This window comes from Oryctolagus cuniculus, chromosome 2, assembly GCF_964237555.1.
Source record: "Oryctolagus cuniculus chromosome 2, mOryCun1.1, whole genome shotgun sequence".
Lineage (NCBI taxonomy): Eukaryota > Metazoa > Chordata > Mammalia > Lagomorpha > Leporidae > Oryctolagus > Oryctolagus cuniculus.
Window position 1 is genome coordinate 90237261 of NC_091433.1, and position 18240 is coordinate 90255500.

General features: G+C 40.0%; 1 protein-coding gene across 1 annotated transcript in view; it reads left to right on the plus strand.

Annotated features, from left to right (window-relative positions):
• LOC100358989 (A disintegrin and metallopeptidase domain 3) overlaps positions 1 to 18240 on the plus strand; it is a 102276-nt gene that overhangs the window by 38789 nt on the left and 45247 nt on the right. The window contains exons 12-14 of the mRNA XM_017350395.3: positions 3439 to 3625; positions 9799 to 9897; positions 17688 to 17883. Coding sequence (XP_017205884.1) covers positions 3439 to 3625; positions 9799 to 9897; positions 17688 to 17883 — 482 coding nt within the window. The remainder of the gene's footprint in view (positions 1 to 3438; positions 3626 to 9798; positions 9898 to 17687; positions 17884 to 18240) is intronic.

Below are 18240 nucleotides of genomic sequence, written 5' to 3' on the forward strand. Positions count from 1 at the left end.
AGAAGTGGTTGGAACTGTAAAGAATGGCGTTTTAGGCATAGGGCAAAGAAAGTGAAATAGCACAAGGCTAAAGAAACATGAATCAGAGGGAGAAGACCAGGACACAATATATGAAATATAGAAGAGAGTCTGCTTCTGCATTCATGATGCAGGTCTATTAAGAAAAATAAAACAGAAACTCTTTTAATCAACCTATGAAGTGTGGACAATAAAATTTTTTCTTGTAAGTTAATGCAAAATGAATCAGAGGGAACTGAATATACTATCTGAGAGATGATAGCTTTCATATTAACCTATAGTATTAAGATTGACATACAAAGGAGATGCCCAAATGTCTTTTATGGAATTTTGGACATATTAATAGCAAGTATCATAAAACATAAAATTTTATGAAACAGGAAAGTTGTATAGTATAGTTTGTATAGATTAAATCTGGACAAAATAAGTTGGAATTGTTAAGTACATGGTTATGTAGGTCCAGTTCTCAGAGAACAAGAGATCCAAAATGGATTGATGAGAATTAAAAACTTGAACATAGTAGGGCCAGCATTGTAGCTTAGTAGGTGAAGTGGCCACTTGCTATGCCGGCATCCTACATGGGCACCAGTTTCAGACCCAGCTGTTCCACTTCTAATCCAGCTCCCCACTAAAAGTCCAGCTGAAAAGCAACAGAAATGGCCCCTGTGTTTGGGCCCCTGCCACCCATGTGGAACTCTCAGCTGAAGCTCCTGGCTCCTGGTGTAGGCCTCCCCAGCCCTGGCTGTTGCAGCCATTTGAAGAGTGAACTAGAGGATGTAAGATTCATTCTCTCTCTCTCTCTCTCTCTCTTTCTGTAAATCTGCCTTTCATATAACTAATAATAATAATAATAAAAAAAAAACATGAGCGTATATAATCTTAAATAAATCTTAAAGATTTATTTATATGAAAAGCAGAGTGACAAAGTGAATGAGAGCAAGCGACAGAGATCTTACATCCCATGGTTCATTCCTCAAATGACTGCAACTTGGGCCAGTCTGAATCAGCAATCAGAAACAGAATCCTGGTCTCCCACATGGGTGGCTGGAGCCCACATATTTGAATCATCTGCTGCTGCCTTCCAGGGGCATTAGCAGGAACCTGGATCCGGAATGTAGCCGCAGGGACTCCTACTGGCACTCTGATATAGGAGGTCAGCATTGCAGTTAGTGGTCTAACTCACTGCAACAGAATGTGCCTGTACAGTCTGAATAACTGAGGCGACAGCAGCGACATCTGCTGGGAAAAGAAAAAAAAAAAAACAAAAACCAAGGTAGTGATGTGGAGTCTTCTTTAGAGCCAACTGTGTGGGGTTTTAAAAAAGATTTTATTTATTTATTGAGAGGTAGAGTTACAGAGGAGAGAGAGAGAGAGAGAGAGAGAGAGAGCGAGAGTGTGTGAGCCAAAGCCGAGTCAATCCGAAGCCAGGAGCAAGGAGCTTCTTCCCACGCAGGTGCAGGGATCCAAGCACTTGGGCCATCTTCTACTGCTTTCCCAGGCCACAGCAGAGAGCTGGATCGGAAGTGGAACAGCCAGGACCTGAACCGGTGCCCACATGGGATTCTGGTGCTTCAGGCAGTGGCTTTATCCATTGTGCCACAGTGCTGGCCCCCAAAATGTGCTTTAAGAGTATGGGAGAGGGGCCAGCATTGTGGCTCAGTGGGTTAAGCTGCCACCTTCAACACAAGCATCTCATATTTATAGATATTCCGGTACTAAGCTGCTCCACTTCTATTCCAGCTCCTAGTTAATGAGCCTGAGAAAACAGCAGAAGATTGCCCAAATGCTTGGGCCCCTGGCATCCACATGGGAGACCTGGGTGGAGTGTCTGGCTTCTTGCTTCAGCCTGGCAGGATCATGGCCATTGTTGCCACTTGGGGGGTAAACCAGTGGAGGGAGATCTAGATCTTTCTCTTTCTCCCCCTTTCTCTCTATGTAAGTCTACCTGTCGAATAAATAAATCTTTAAAAAAAAAAGGAGTGATTGAAGTCAGATGGTAAATACATCAATGTAGTATTTTAATTTCTCCAAACACTTTTACAACGCAGAGATAAATCTAGGAAATTAGAAAAAAATAATAAAACTTCAGGCATCTGGTGTTGTGCTGCAAGGATTGTCAAATTCAATTTGAATTGAAATCTGAGATAATTTCAACATGAAAAATAATACTGGTGAATGGGAGCTGCAGTGCAACAAGTTAAACCATTGAGAGGAAATGGCTTAAAGTTTAAATGGACTTAATTATTATCTTGTAACCACACAGGAAATATTTAGATGTTACATTATCATTGGTTCTATTTCATTGAAAGAAATTATGAATGACTAATTGACAAAAAATATAAAAATAGATGTGATTTTTAATATTGTTGGTATGTAGTTTTGACAAACACTGACATTCTAAAATTTCTAGATGGTGAGCTTCCTCTTAGGATACCAGCATGTCATATAAGAGTGCTGGCTCAAGTCCTGGGTATTCCACTCGCAAACAAACTTCCTGCTAACAGATCCTGCGAGGCAGCAGATAATGACTCAATTACTTCAGTTTCTCCCAGCCACTTGGGAAACTCAGGTGGAGATGTGGCTTACTGTATAAAAATTTTAAAAAACTAACAAAGACTATCTTTGTCAAACATTATTAAAAAGTATATGTTGCTATGGTGAAAGACAGTAATGAAGACTAATAGACACAACTGTATCAAAGTCACTGTTTTAAATACTATAAATAAATTGAAATATTGAGCAACTTTTTCAGTCCCAGTGAAACATTGGAGGGATAATCCTTATGACATTGTTGCCAGGATTCCTAACCTCAGTCTTTCAGGACACATTTCAAAAACACAAATAGGAGGACATTCTACAAAGCAATGGTTAAGCAGTTAGAAAACTTCTGTCAGTTAAGAAAGTTGAAACAAAGCACTTAGGTCAGTACACCGGAGAGTCATAGAACTAAATGCATGGGCTTATTCTCAGCTGGATCCTATTGCTGTAAAGTGGCAATACCAAGGAGCAAGGGATTCTAATTTTATACTGACATAATTAGCCATAATTAGTTTTATTTCTTAACCTTTTCCACTTGTATTTACTATTATGTTCCATTTTCTTAACAGTCATTTGGGCTTCATATAGTAATAATGATGTTGGCAATAATAGGATATACTCAAAGAGAGCCCATTTTGCACCAAGCACTAAGAGTTTTTTGCTTTTAACGTTCTTTACTTTCCAGATGTTTCTTATAACAAATTACAGCATAAATGAACATATTGCATTTGCTTGTGACCTATGGATTTAAAAGCACCCTCCCATTGTCTTTTGACTGTTCTTGCAGTGAAGTATTTCGGAATTCAGTGCACTTTATGGGAGAGTGTTACTGCAGTACAGGTTTCTTGCTCCATTTATCTGAGGCATCTAACTTAATTTCAGACTATCCAGTGGTATAAAGTTCTTTAGCAGCTGCAGCATGGAGGAATTTAAACAATCAGTGTCACTGCCTAAATTTGAATGTCTTCAGTATAAAGAAGTTCCAACAGTGGTTTTCCAAGGAAAATCTGGAACTTGCGGCAATGGAATTCTGGAAGGATCAGAGCAGTGCGATTGTGGCGTTGGAGAGGTTAGTCACAAACTTTATCAGGTTATCCAAAGATTTGTTTGTTTTTTCTGTTATAATCTTTCAAAGATGGATGTGATGTTAAAGGGGAGTCATTAACATTCTATGTATTTTCTTAACTATGTCTGTCGGGGGGGGCGGTATATGGGGCAGGTGATAATGGACTTATCCTCAATTTGAAGCATTTGAAGAGTTCATTTCCTGGGGATCTGTGGTATGGATTGCAGAAACAGATTTTCATCTTGACTTTTGAGTACAATGAACCAGAGTAGAATCAATGATATGATCATCACCTATTACATCTCACAATTCCCTCCAAAATGGCTTGTACAGTCTCCCTAATAAGCTGTTAGATGTTTCCTGATATTCATTTTCTCATCTACTAGTTTTCATTATTTTGTATCTGTGGTTATTTACTTTTATTTGCTTCAACAGAATTGGGTTAATCACAATCTTTGGCTCACTGTCATTGTGATGACGATATAACACGACTAAACAATTACATGTGCGTGTCCATCTGTTTCTTACTCTGATCCTAAACTTCTGTCTGAGAAGTAAATAGTACCCAAATGTTAGGTTTATTATTATTATTATACATTTTTCATTAATTTATCACAAGTTTTATTAGTGTTGAATTTCACAAAATTGTAATAAAGCCTAATTTTGTGAGATAAATTTTCTTTATTACTTAAAATGTTCATATTAATATAAATATTAATTCACTTCTCTATTTAATAATATATTATGATTGGGGATATAGACTTACAAGAATTTTTGGTTTATGAAAACTCAGAAAGTTTATAAATACATTTTTTTCTCTCTGTTTTCTTAAGAGTTCATGTCTTGTATAAAACTTCTGATGTACATAAGAGTCATTTGGCTATATATCTAGTTATGGAATTTCCAGGTCATTGATTAGATGAATGATGCCTGAGAAATCAAAAATTTAGATTAAAAGATGTTTGTGCTAATTTATATTTTCTTTTTTTTTTTCTGTATAATAAATCCTGTCTTTTTAAAACCCTATTCGGCATATGGTATTGCCAATTTTTGATGTTTGCCAATTTTGAGTATAAAGTGTTAACTAATTGTGGTTTCAATTGGAATTTCCTTATTTACTAGAAAAATTATATATCTATGTATACTAGCCATACTGGTCCCATAAGTTTGCTGTGAAATATATGTTTATTTGTTTCATCTATTAAGCATCCTGTTCTTTCTCCTTGTAGTTATTTGTACATTCCCTATAGTGATCATTAATATTTTTTTGAGATTTATAAAGCAAGATTTATTAGAGTGAAAGACCTCCAGCCAGAGCAGCATGGAAGGGGGCTTCCAAGAGAGGAAAAAACCAGAAGAGTTCGGTGGTAGAGTTTTCAAGCACTATTTTGATTGACATTTAGTTAGAAGGCAAGGAAAAAACCCATCAAAAGACTTGATTTACAATCCTTTATCCTATCTGGCTTGCTCATGATGAAACAAAAAACCATCCAGAGTGGTGGGATGGAGAACTTGTTTTCACAATAAACTGTGAGCTTGGGAGGATGGGATCCCCCACTCCCTCGCTATTCTCATGGTAAATTTGGAGATTCCTGAGGAAGGATGATGGACACTTTTGATCTTGCTAAAGGTAACTTTTTGGGGGGGAACATTTTCTACCCTCCATTTCCAGACTGCTTAGTAACCCATTTGACTCCTCACATTCCCCCCTCAACAAAAATGGACCTCAACTTCTGTTAGGGGAACTGGGCAATGACTACTCTGGCTACTTCGTGCTGTAAAAAGGTATCATTGGGAACTGGAGTTGACAGGATTCCAGCAGGAGGTGGCTTCTCAAGGTGGACAGCAGTGCCAGCTTGCGGGAACTGCTTCCATCTGAGGTTTCATGGAGAGCTTGGCTATTGACAGTTGGGTCGCAAAGACCTTGTTTTATCTGGTGAAACTATACTTTGAGGACCCGGGAAGAGGTTAAGCTGTCACTTGCGATGCTGGCATCCATTGTGTGACAAAGCCAGTTCCAGTCTTGGCTGATCCACTTCCAATCCCAGTTCCCTGCTAAGTCATGTAGGAAAGCAGCAGAAGATGGCTCAAGTATCAAGGTCTTGGGTCCTTTCCACTCACATGAGAATCCAAAGGGAGCCTGGAACAGTCACAGCCATTGACGCTGCTTCTGGAGAGTGAACCTGTTTATAGAAGATATCTCTGTCTCTCCTTCCTGCTCACTGTCAATCTGCCTTTCAAATAAGTAAATATAACACACACATCCCTACCCCTACAACAAACAGGTTGGCATAATGCATTAATGTCTTTTAAGCTCATTTTTTTATTAATGTGAAAGGCAGAGTTACAGATTGGGGGGGGCGGTTGGGAAGAGAGATAGATAGAGAGAGAGAGAGAGAGAGAGAGAGAGAGAGAGAGAGAGAGAGATCTTCCATCTGCTGGTTCATTCCCCAAATGGCCACATTGGCAGAGGCTGTACTGTGCCAAAGCCAGGAGCCTGGAGCTTCTTCCCTGCATATCCTTGATAAATCCCACTTGGTGCAAGTGAATTTATCTTTCTGATGTGTTGTTGGATTTAATTAGCTAATATTTTGTTGAGGATTTTTGCATATATGTTAATCAAGGATACTGGCCTATCGCTCCCTTTGGTTGTTTTTTTTTTTCTGTTTTATGAATTAAGGTGATGCAAGCTTCATAGTAGGAGTTTGGGAGGATTCCCACCCTCTCAATGGTTTTGAATAGCTTGAGAAGAATTGGAATTAAATCTTTTTTAAGTGTCTGGTAGAATTAAGCAGTGAAGCCATCTGATCCTGGGCTTTTCTTTGTTGGGTCTTTATTGCTGATTCAATCTCTATCTTGGCTATTGGTCTGTTTAGATTTTCTATGCCTTCATGACTCAATTTTAATAGATTGTCTGTATCCAGGAATCTATCCATTCTTTTAGGTTTCCCAATATATTGGCATACAGCTCTTTGTAGTAATTCCTGATGATTCTTTTAATTTCTGTGGTATCTCTTGTTACATTTCCTTTTTCATCTCTGATTTTGTTTGTTTGTGTCATCTCCCTCTTTTTTGTTGGTAAGTTGGGCCAATGCTGTATCAATTTTGTTTAGTTTGTCAAAAAAAAATCTCTGCATTTCATTGATCTTTTTTATTTTTTTTTAGTTTCAATTTTTCTTATTACTTTCCCAATTTTAATTATTTCTTTCCTCCTACTAATTTTGGTTTTGGTTTGTTGTTTTTCTAGGTCCTTGAGATGCACCAATTGTTCATTTGTACCTTTCCAATTTCTTCATGTAGGCATCAATTGCTATAAACTTCCCTCTTAATATTGCTTTTTCTGTATCCCATAAGTTTTTATATGATGTATGATCATCTTGATTCATTTCCAGAAATTTTTTTATTTCTCTTTTGAGTTCTTCTATGATCCAGTGTTCATTAAGGAGCATGTTGGTCAGTTTCCATGTGTTTGCATATGCTCTAGAGATTCTTGAGTTGTTGATTTCTAGCTTCATTCTATTGTGGTCAGAGAAGACGCATGGTATGATTTTATTTATTTTTTAATTTGCTGAGACTTGCTTTATGTCCTAGCATATAGTCTATCCTAGAGAAAATTTCATGCACCAATGAAAAGAATGTGCATTCTGCAACTGCGGGATGAAGGATTCTGTAGATATTATTTAGATCCATTTGCTCCATAGTGTTGGTTAGTTCTGTTGTTTCTTTGTTGGTTTTTTTTGTCTAGTTGATCTGTCAGTTGGTGAAAGTAGGGTGTTGAAGTCCCCCATTACTATTGTATTGGAGTTTATGTCTCCCTTTAGATACATTAACATTTCTTTTAAATACCCAGGTGCCCTGTAATTGGGTGCACAAACATTGATTATAGTCACATCTTCCTGTTGAATTGATCCCTTAATCATTACATAGTGCCCTTCTGTGTCTCTTTTAACAGTTTTTATATTAAAGTCTATTTAGTCTGATATTAGGATTAGTCCCTTATTTTATTTCCATTTTATTTTATTTCCATTAGTGTGGAATATCTTTTTCAATTCTTTCACTTTAAGTTGGCCTATATTGTTGTTGGTGAGATGTGTTTCTTGTAGGCAGCAAATAGATGGGTCTTGCTTTGTTTCTTTTTTTTTAAGATTTACTTATTTATTTGAAGGTCAGAATTACACAGAGAGAGAAGGAGAGACATAGAGAGAGAGGTCTTCCATCTGCTGGTTCACTCTCCGATTGGCTGCAATGGCTGAAGCTGCAATGATCTGGAGCCAGGATCCAGGAGCTTCTTCCAGGTCTCCCACATGGGTGCAGGGGCCCAATGGCTTGGGCCATCTTCTACTGCTTTCCCAGGCCATAGCAGAGAGCTGGATTGGAAGTGGAGCAGCTGGAACTCAAACTGGCACCCATATGGGATGCCAGCACTGCAGGCGGCAGCTTTACCTGCTACGCCACAGAGCCGGCCCCAGGGTTGTTTGTTTTTTTTTTTTTTTTTTTTTGTAATCCTTTCGGCCAGCCTGTATCTTTTTTTAAGCTTGATTTATTTATTTGAAAGGCAGAGTTATAGAAAGGCAGAGGCAGAGAAGGTGAATGAGATCTTCCATCCTCTGGTTCACTCCCCAAAAGGCCACAACAGCCAGAGTGGGGCTAATCCAAAGATCCAGGAGCTTCTTCCAGGTCCCCTAGGCTGGTGCAGGGCCCCAAGGACTTGGGACATCCTCTCCTGCCATCTCAGGCCATAGCAGAGAGCTGGATCAGAAGTGGGGCACCTGGTACTCAAATGCCACAGTGCTGGTCCCCCAGCCTGTGTCTTTTAACTGGAGAGTTTAGGCCATTCAAATTCAAAGTTACTATTGATGAGTAACAACTTGACCCTGCCATTTTTCCATAAATATTCCTATTGTTTATTTTTTATTTGCTTTGTAGTTTTACTGGGAAATTTTCTGTGTTTACATTTGTTCACTTGTTCACAATGATGACTATCTGTGTTTCTGTGTTTAGCTATGCCCAGCCTAGCGTAGTGGCCACTCTCTATTTCCCCATGTTGGAATCCCTCTGGGGACAACTTGTTAGGCAATTTTATTGCTGGATACTATACACCTAGGCTATACACAGTTAGATAAAAACCTGCTGCTTCTAGGCACCAAGTATGTGTAGTAGTGTTACTCTACTGAAAACTGCTAGCAACTGAAAACAATGATACGAATTTGCGCATGTGGATATATCTAAACATAGAAGCAGCACAGTTAAAATATGACACAAGGGTAAGAAATGGTACCCTCAATAGAACAGTTATCATGATTGTGACCTGGATGTTGTTCTGAGTGGGTCAGTGAGGGAGCAGTGAGTGCAGGGGAAGGCCCAGGACACATGAAATTTGATAAACATATTTCTCCATTAATAATTTAGCCTCAGCCTATTGTGATTACTTCATGAGCTCGTAACATTTTTTAAACTCTTGCCTCTTTTGTAATGAAATTTCTTAAGCACATACTATAAACTATGCAAAATAATTGCTTTATGTCTTTAGTCAATAAACTTTTATCTATTGTTAATTTTTATTTTTGCTTTAGAATATTGTGTTGGAAATTAAGAGAAAACACACATATTCCCCAAGCCTACGCCAGGTCAGCATCCTCAATAACACCACCTTCCACCTCCACTTTTGCCTTCAGGGGCACTTCACTAGGGCCAATAACTCGTGGAGCTGTCATCTCCTGTGTTAGTGTTTTATTCTGGACAGCTCCTGAAACACCTGCTGAGGCTGCCTTACAGTTCTCTTCTTTCTTACAGGTAGAAGGAGGACACTCCAATACAATGACAGAAGTACAGTGTGCTGAATACACATTAGGCTGGTAGCATGGTGGTTTGCAGTGCTATTATCCAATGTTATGTACTGTAGCCAGTTGTGTGTGCCCCATTTTCCATAACTGACAGCATAGTAGTTTGTTCACACCAGCATTGCACGGTCACTTGAGTATAATGTTGCACTACAGTGAAGATGGCCACATCACTAGGGGATAGGAATTTTTCACCTCCACTACAAGTTTTTGAAAGTACCATGGTACATGCAATCTGCCCTTGACCAAAACATCATGTGACATGTGGTACAGACTCAGTAGAATCATTTTGGGAATCAAAGTTTCTGTATTTATCTTGAATATATTTGCGTTTAGTCATGCAGTCACAAAAAATGCTGTAATCCTGTGGATTGTACTCTGATTGGATTTTCCGAGTGTGGCACTGGACCATGCTGTGACGCAAAAACTTGCCTGGTAAGCTTTCAAAATATCACATTATTTTCTTTCATGAAATTTACTGTGTTCTAATATAGTTGTGTTTACCTTTTTAAAATAGTATTTCCATGGTTTTAATTCATTTTCACTTTGATATGCTTTTATAGTCTGGTTCTTAATGGCATGTTAATATTTCATGCCTTTATGGAAAGCCAAGACACTCTGGCAAAAGATCTCTGCGAGTGAGATCCCAGTGGAAAGAACAGGTCATCAAAGAAGGAGGTACCTTTCTCTGAAGGGAGGAGAGAACCTCCACTTTGACTATGACCTTGTCTAAACAAGATAAGAGTCGGAGAACTCAGAGGGCTTCCCTAGGCTTGTAAACTCATGACTGGAGCATAGGGAGATTACTGATGCCATAGACAGGAGTGTCAATTTGTTAAGTCAACAACAGGAGTCACTGTGCACTTACTCCTCCTGTAGGATCTCTATCCTTAATGTGCTGTACATTGAGATTTAATGCTATAACGAGTACTCAAACAATATATTTCACTTTGTGTTTCTATGGGGGTGCAAACTGTTGAAATCCTTACTTAATGCATACTAAACTGATCCTCTGTAAAAAAAAAAAAAAAGAAATTATCAATTCCCAACTTGACTCTCACTGGGATTAAACATGACAATAGGTCTGCTCTGATTTCATCATCATTTAAAAAAAATCATCTATTATTTTTCACTTTATGTTTCTGTGTGGGAGCAAACTGTTGAAATCCATACTTAATGTATACTAAGCTGATCTTCTGTATATTAAGATAATCGAAAATGAATCTTGATGTGAATGGAAGGGGAGAGGGAGTGGGAAAGGGGAGGGTTGTGGGTGGGAAGGACGGTATGGGGGGAAGCCATTGTAATCCATAAGTCATACTTTGGAAATTTATATTCATTAAATAAAAGTTTAAAAAAAAATATTTCATGCCTTTAACTAGTCTGCGCAGTATGTTTTTTGGAGGACATTTGTTATTTTTCTATGGATTTATATATTAAATATATGTTTTATATGTGTGTGTGTTTTCAAGTCAATAGCCTAGTCTTCTGATAACTAATATTTCATGCTCAACTGATTTCACTATTTCAAAGATGTTTTTTGGTATATTTCAACCTTTCTCTTAGCTCCATTTTTTCAATAAAAATTTTCACTCTCCCCTGAAGACTCATTCAGCTCTTCAATACACCACTAATTCCAGATTATTTTGGTCCTATGAATTCATCTTCTTTATATCTTAATGTAACTCATCATGATTGAACATCTTAGAACAAAATCACAAAATCCTAAATGAATCACCCTACACAATTTGATGTGCAATGTTCTGATGAAAACAAATATTTATAAAAAATTCATTTTTTGAAAATGGAAGAAAAGGAATCAATGAATAATGGTAATATGTAGCACACAAATATCAAAGTGTAGCTTGAAACTGTTTTCTTCTTAAGAAATAAGTATCAGTTTCTTTTAAAAAAATATTTCAGAGAGGCAGAGGAAGAGAGAAACAGACAGGAACAGAGAGAGATTGATCTTCCATCTGCTGGTTCACTCCTCAGGTGGCCACAACAGCCTAGGCTGGGCCAAGCAGAAGCCAGGAGCTTCTTCTGGGTCTCCCATGTGGGTTCAGGGGCCAAAGCACTTGGGATGTCTTCTTCTGCACTCCTAGGCATACCAACAGGGAGCTGGATCAGAAGTGGAGAAACTGGGACTCAAAATAGCACACACATGGGATTCTGGTACTGCAGAAGGTAGCTTAACATACAGCACCAGCCCCAGTATCAGTTTCTTAATTAGCTTCTTGGTAAGGCATTTAAAACATCAATTTATAAGGATGAATTCCATTTGTTCGAGAAAAAACATATTACACATAGCTCAAAAATTGGAGAAATACCTTTGATTTTTGGTAAAAAAAATTTTGTGAGTCCACAGCTTTCTAGTCAACCATGATTTGCTGTGTCATATCATGTATCTCTTCCTCCTTGTTGATTGTCTTGTCTTCTTGGTGTCTGGGCTCCTACTACTTCTTGAAATAAGCTTTGGTATGAAGTTTGGAGATTGTCATACTGCTGATATCACTTTTTGTGGAGGTAAAGATGAAAAATTTCTGGTGTGTTCTATGATGAGGGGCTTGATTGAGGGATGTGGTTGAATGAGAAGGCCATGCCAAGATGGCCACTGGCAAGTGAGGGTCAGTTACTCAGGAATGGCTTTGGAACCCAACCGGCAATGGAGCCTGCCTAGCAACAAGCTGTGATTGGTTAGGGCATAAACCACCCCTTGACCAGATTGGCTGCCTTGGCTATATAAGCTGCTGTACCAACTGAAATAAATGAGTCTGAGAGCTGCTCACCTCTGGCCCGCTTTCACCTGACTACCAGTGTCTGTGTGGTGACTCTGCCTCTTGCCCCCATCGTGTTCCTCCTCTCAGAATGAATCCACAGCAACAGAGGAAAGTGATCCAGTCAGAAGTTGCAAGCCTCTGTGCAGCTGCTTCAGGAAAACCAGGACAATCAGAATGTTGGCCTCCAGTCTCCTCACCTGCTGCTGAAGAGTATTTTGCTGTGGCTTCACAGCCATTGTCCAGGCATTCTTCAATGCTTACCCACTCTAGTTTTGTGGGCAGTGGAACCCCCAGTGAGTCTTGTTCCAGACTCTTCCCTCCACATGTGAAAGAATTCAGGGTGGAGGTATAAAGATGTGCTTGAAGTAAGATTTATTTAAAAGCAAAGGAGAAGTGCACTCTCAAGCAACAACTGCTGAGAAAGTCAAGAGAGAGAAAGAGGATGAACAAACACCCCCTCAACAAGGTTCAGGCCATCCTTCTACACTATTGGGAAGCATAATGTTTTCTGTATGGCATGGGGTTTAGTTGAATATTCAAAAGAGGGTAGAGTTTGGGTTGGTGCTTGAATATCACCTGTTTTTGTGTCTATTTTTGCAAAGATAAGAAGTGTCATGATGCCAGGTGCATAATGGAGTAGAAGTGGCTGCAGGATAATTTTATTATTATCTCCAAGTTTATGGCAAAGACATGTCCTGTGGCGTTATTGGATACTTCCACCTGATGCTGGTTCTAAGTTTTCAATATTGTGCAAGGAGATGGGCAGCTTGGTGGGTTGGTAGTGCACAGAAAGGGAGGTTCAGGTGCTGCATGGAAAGGGAGTTTTGATGGTGCAGACCAGGCTGTCATGTAGGGTCTGCCTGAGACTGCTGCAAGTTCTGGCCAGAGCTGTACCACTGCTGATCAGGAAAAGCTGGCCCATGACAGGTTGCATGGCTGCTTCGGTTGACTGAGGCTATAACGTGGCAGGTCAGCTGGTATTCTCAAATCTAAGCTTCTTTTGCTAACATTATGTGCCTGCCCATATCATTTCCCCCTTGGAGGTTTCTGTTCCTTAATCATAATTGGAGGATGCTTGATTCATGGTTCTGAAGCCTCTTGCCAAAGCATAGCCAGATTATAATTGGCTCTTTCAACTGCATCTGCACTTCAGTACCATTCTTTAAAGTACTGAATAAAATATTCCTTAGAGTATCCAAACACTATGTCCCAGGACCACCTCCAGACCCCTCATTCTATACTTTGCCATGGAAGATAACAGAAGAATACCACACCAAAATAAATAGGGAGATGTCGGTTTTGTGTAGGTATTTTGTGTATGTGTGAGTGTGCAGGGAGCCAAATACCAACTGATTTTCCAAAGAGACAGCAGGGGTGCTCAGGGGTCATAGGATGACAAAATCTATTTGTCAGACATAGGCAGATGCTAACTGCATGCAAATCAAACACCTGGTTGTTGCGATGACAAAATATGCAGTGGTGCAAATCATTCCAAAGGAGCAAAAAGGATGGGAGCTTAAAACGCATAGGTGAAAGGAAAATAGGCAAGCTTAAAAGTCTATGGCCATATTACAGTAGGAAAACAGGAGACCCTCAGGTCACTGAGTGTCTTGGGAGAAAATTGCAACCAGCCTTATAAAGCTTCTTCAGGAAGGATCCAAAGGCATATGATATGCATGATGCCAGCTCTTGCACTTTCCACATCCAACAATAGTTGGAGGGCATATACATGGATGAGTTAGGAGGAGTAAGTCTATGGGAGGTCAGAATGGAAGGGGAAAATGTCAGAAAGAAACCAAGATCCTTAAGGCACAAGAGGGGTGAGAATTGGGCAAAACTCACCAATGTTTTGCATGGGTTTCCATTTCATGTTCCTCCCTCCTGGCTGGCTCACCACATACGCTGCGGGCAATGGGAATCCTAACTGGGCTTATTCCATGCTTTTCAATCCAAAGATGAACAAATTCAATGTGGAGGTGCCGGAGTCCAGCTCCAGCCAGTCCAGGGGTTTCTAAAGGTGTGAGAGGTGTCAGCACAGGAAGAAATGAGCACTCACAGCAAGGCAAATGGCATGGCTCTGGCTCTCGAGCGCCAGACTTTATATCATGTCACATAATGATTATTTCTTCTTACAATAACAGGTCTGAGGTCCATTTTCTTAGAACCACTGAGCTTGTATTTTATCTTGCCTTTACTAGTTACAATTTCTTTGATTTTCAAGGGCATAGTCAGAGCATGGGAAACAGGTGTGAGACAATGGGCTGCCCACAGAAGCCAAGGCCTTGAGTGCTGTCAAGCTGTGCAGAAATTGGTTAGACAAGCTAGAATAGCACCTTTCTTTTTTAAAAAAAGATTTATCTATTTTTTTTGAAAGTCGGAGTTACACAGAGAGAGAAGGAGAGGCAGAAAGAGAAAGAGAGAGGTCTTCCATCTGTTAGTTCACTCTCCAGTTGGCTGCAACAGCTGGAGCTGTGCCAATCTGAAGCCAGGACCCTGGAACCTCTTCCTGGTCTCCACATGGGTGCAGGTGCCCAGGGGCTTGGCCCATCTTCTACTGCTTTCCCAGGCCATAGCAGAGAGCTGGATCGAAAGAAAAACAGTCTGGGCTAGAACCGGCGCCCACATGGGATGCTGGCACTTCAGGCGGAAGCTTTACCCGCTAGACCACAGCACCAGCCCCAAATAGTACCTTCCTAATCTAATCATTACTAGAAGGCCCAAGTTCAAAGAAGGCCCTTTTCTAAATATATCCCCTCTCCGCAGTTCTTTCTGTAATTCTTTGATTTCTTTATTGTACTTATTTAAGGTTCACTGAGATCTATTTCACAGTTTTGACATCCTAACCATTGCTGTATTTGTAGCACATATTGAATTAAAGCTTTAATAACATTTATCTTTGTTCTAGTGGGAAGTATATACCAATGAGCCTGTTGCCTTTTAATTCTTTTCCACAAGCAGCTCAACCTTGCATAAAGCATCAACCCCTTCTCCTACACTAACACTCTGCTTGATTAAAATTCTACAAAGCGATGGACATTTTGGGGATTTTGAAACTAAATGCTCTTCCCTAAAATTAAAAATACAGCAATCATTAGCAGGACCACCAGGAAGCTCCAGCTTTCTTATGCAGAGTGCAATTCCCAACAATCCTAAAACCACCAAGAGGACCGAAAGCTGTCCTTCTCACGCCTTGTCAGCCAGCCAAAGTTGCCTTGGCCTCACCATTCATGCTCTTCCCTCCACAGATGAACAAATTCAATGCGGAGGCCTGAAGACATGCTAGGAAGCAGGATATATTTAAAGTAAAGGAAATGTACACACTCAGGATGTAAGTGCAGGCAAGCTCAAGAGCAAGAAAAAGAATGAATAAAAAGCCTCCAATAATGGTTAGGTAGCCTTTTTTTTGAAGAATTATTTATTTATTCTAAAGTCAGAGTTACACAGAGGGAGGAAAGGCAGAGAGAGAGAGAGAGCGAGAGAGAGAGAGAGGTCTTCCATCCTCTGGTTCACTATCCAGTTGGCTGCAACAGCCTGAGCTGCGCCGATCCAGGCCAGGAGCCAGGAGCTCCCCCTCGGGTACAGGGACCAAGGACTTGGGCCATCTTCTACTGCTTTCCCAGGCCATGGCAGAGAGCTGGATCAGAAGTGGAGCAGCCGGGACTCCAACCGACGTCCATATGGGATGCCAGTGCTGCAGGCAGTGGCTTTACTCGCTGTGCCGCAGCACCAGACCCAGATAGTGCTTTTATACTATCAAGAAGCATAGGGTGTGTTGGTCCTGGATTGAATTCCTGCTTCCCTACTCTGGCCAGACCAACCCTCCCTGGTTGTGGGTGTCATATGAGGAATGAACCAGAGGACAGGCACTGTCTGTCTTTCTCTGCCTTCTTCCTTCTCCAATAAAAATGTAAAAAATACATTGATACATGGCTAAAAAGCCCATGAGAGTATTTCACCCATGGAAAGCCGAGACACTGTGGCAAAAAAAAAAAAAAAATGACCTAAATGAAAGATCTCTGTGAGATCTCAACGGAAAGAACAGGCCATCAGTGAAGGAGGTACCTTTCTCTGAAAGGAAGAGAGAACTTCCACTTTGACTATGGCCTTGTCTAAATAAGATCGGAGCTGGCTAACTCAAGAGGCTTCCATAGCCTTGGCAGCTCATGACAAGAGCCTCGGGTGATTACTGATGTCATAAATAAGAGTGTCAATTGTTAAATCAACAGCAGGAGTCACTGTGTACTTACTCCCCATGTAGGATCTCTGTCCTTAATGTGTTGTACTATGTGAATTAATGCTATAACTAATACTCAAACAGTACTTTATACTTCGTGTTTCTGTGTGGGTGCAAACTGTTGAAATCATTACTTAGTATATACTAAGTTGATCTTCTGTATATAAAGATAATTGAAAATGAATCTTGATATGAATGGGATGGGAGAGGGAGTGGGAGATGGGATGGTTGTGCGTGGGAGGGAGGTTATGGGGGGGGGGAAAGCCACTCTAATCCAAAAGTTGTACTTTGGAAATTTATATTTATTAAATAAAAGTCAAAAAAAGAAAAAAATACATTGATACACCATCATATTAATTATATGTTTGTCAGTTGTATATTGACAGATGTGTAAGCAAAGAAAAACAAATGAGCACTTAGAAAACTTGGACTGAAGATGAATCTAGTTTTATACTTGGGTGAAGCCAAGTTTAAAATAGGAACAATGGAGCCGGTGCTTGGTGCAATAGGTTAATCCTCCACCTTCACTGCCAGCACCCTGTATGGACACTGGTTCTAGTCCTGGCTGCTCCTCTTCTGATCCAGCTCTCTTTTATGGCCTGGGAAAGCAGTAGAAGATAGTCCAAGTACTTGGGCCCCTGCACCCACATGGGAGACTGGGAAGAGGCTCCTGGCTCCTGGCTCCTGACTTCGGATCTGCACAGCTCCAGCCATTGTGGCCATTTGGGGAGTGAACCAACAGAAAGAAGACCTCTCTCTCTGTCTCTACCTCTCACTGTCTGTAACTCTACCTCTCAAATAAATAAGTAAATAATCTTCAAAAAGGAAGGAAGGAAGGAAGGAAGGAAGGAAGGAAGGAAGGAAGGAAGGGAGGGAGGAAGGAAGGAAGGAAGGAAGGAAGGAAGGAAGGAAGGAAGGAAGGAAACAGGAACAAGATTCTTCTCCTAAGCATTTATGGCACAGGGGAAGTGCCCTTGTATTTTTGATGAAAACTCTCAAACAAATGCTCTCCGTGTGTGTTCATTTTGAAGCTTTTTGATTTTTTAATCCACACTGTGCCAATTTTTCAAAAAAGTAGAGTGCACCTGTCTTTCCCAGAATTAATTCATTAGTTTCAATCCTTGATGATGGAGGGGTACACACACACACACACACACTCACACGCACACATACACACACACGCTCACAGATGTTTGTTCTTTTTCTCACAGATAGCCAATAGAGGAAAACTATGCAGGAAAAGCACAGATCCATGTGATTTTCCAGAATTCTGCAATGGAACATCTGAATTTTGTGTACCTGATGTGAAATCAGCTGACTTAGAACCATGCAACAATAAGACTGCCTTCTGCTTTAAAGGAAGATGTCGAGATCGAGATAGACAATGTTTAGGGATATTTGGAGAGTGTAAGAGTTTTATCTATTTTCTGGGATTCATTTTTAAATAGTAGGTACTCTGAAGACAATAAATGATCCTATAGCCAAACTTGAAAATGATGCTATCTTTATATCCATATTTGAAAATAAGATTGCATATTAAAGCAATTGACCTAAGTCAAGATACTAAATGGATCTAATCCCTATAGGACAAACAGAAGAGCACACTAGTCAAAATTCAGGCGGTCGCTGGGAAAAGACTGGATTATTTGAATAAAAGAGAGCGAATGACCCATTTCTCAGTCACTTCTGCACTCTACTACAAATTTTCCTATTTAGAGTAGCTTTCAACCTGTATTTTTCTTTCTTGTCCAGATAGTAGATGAC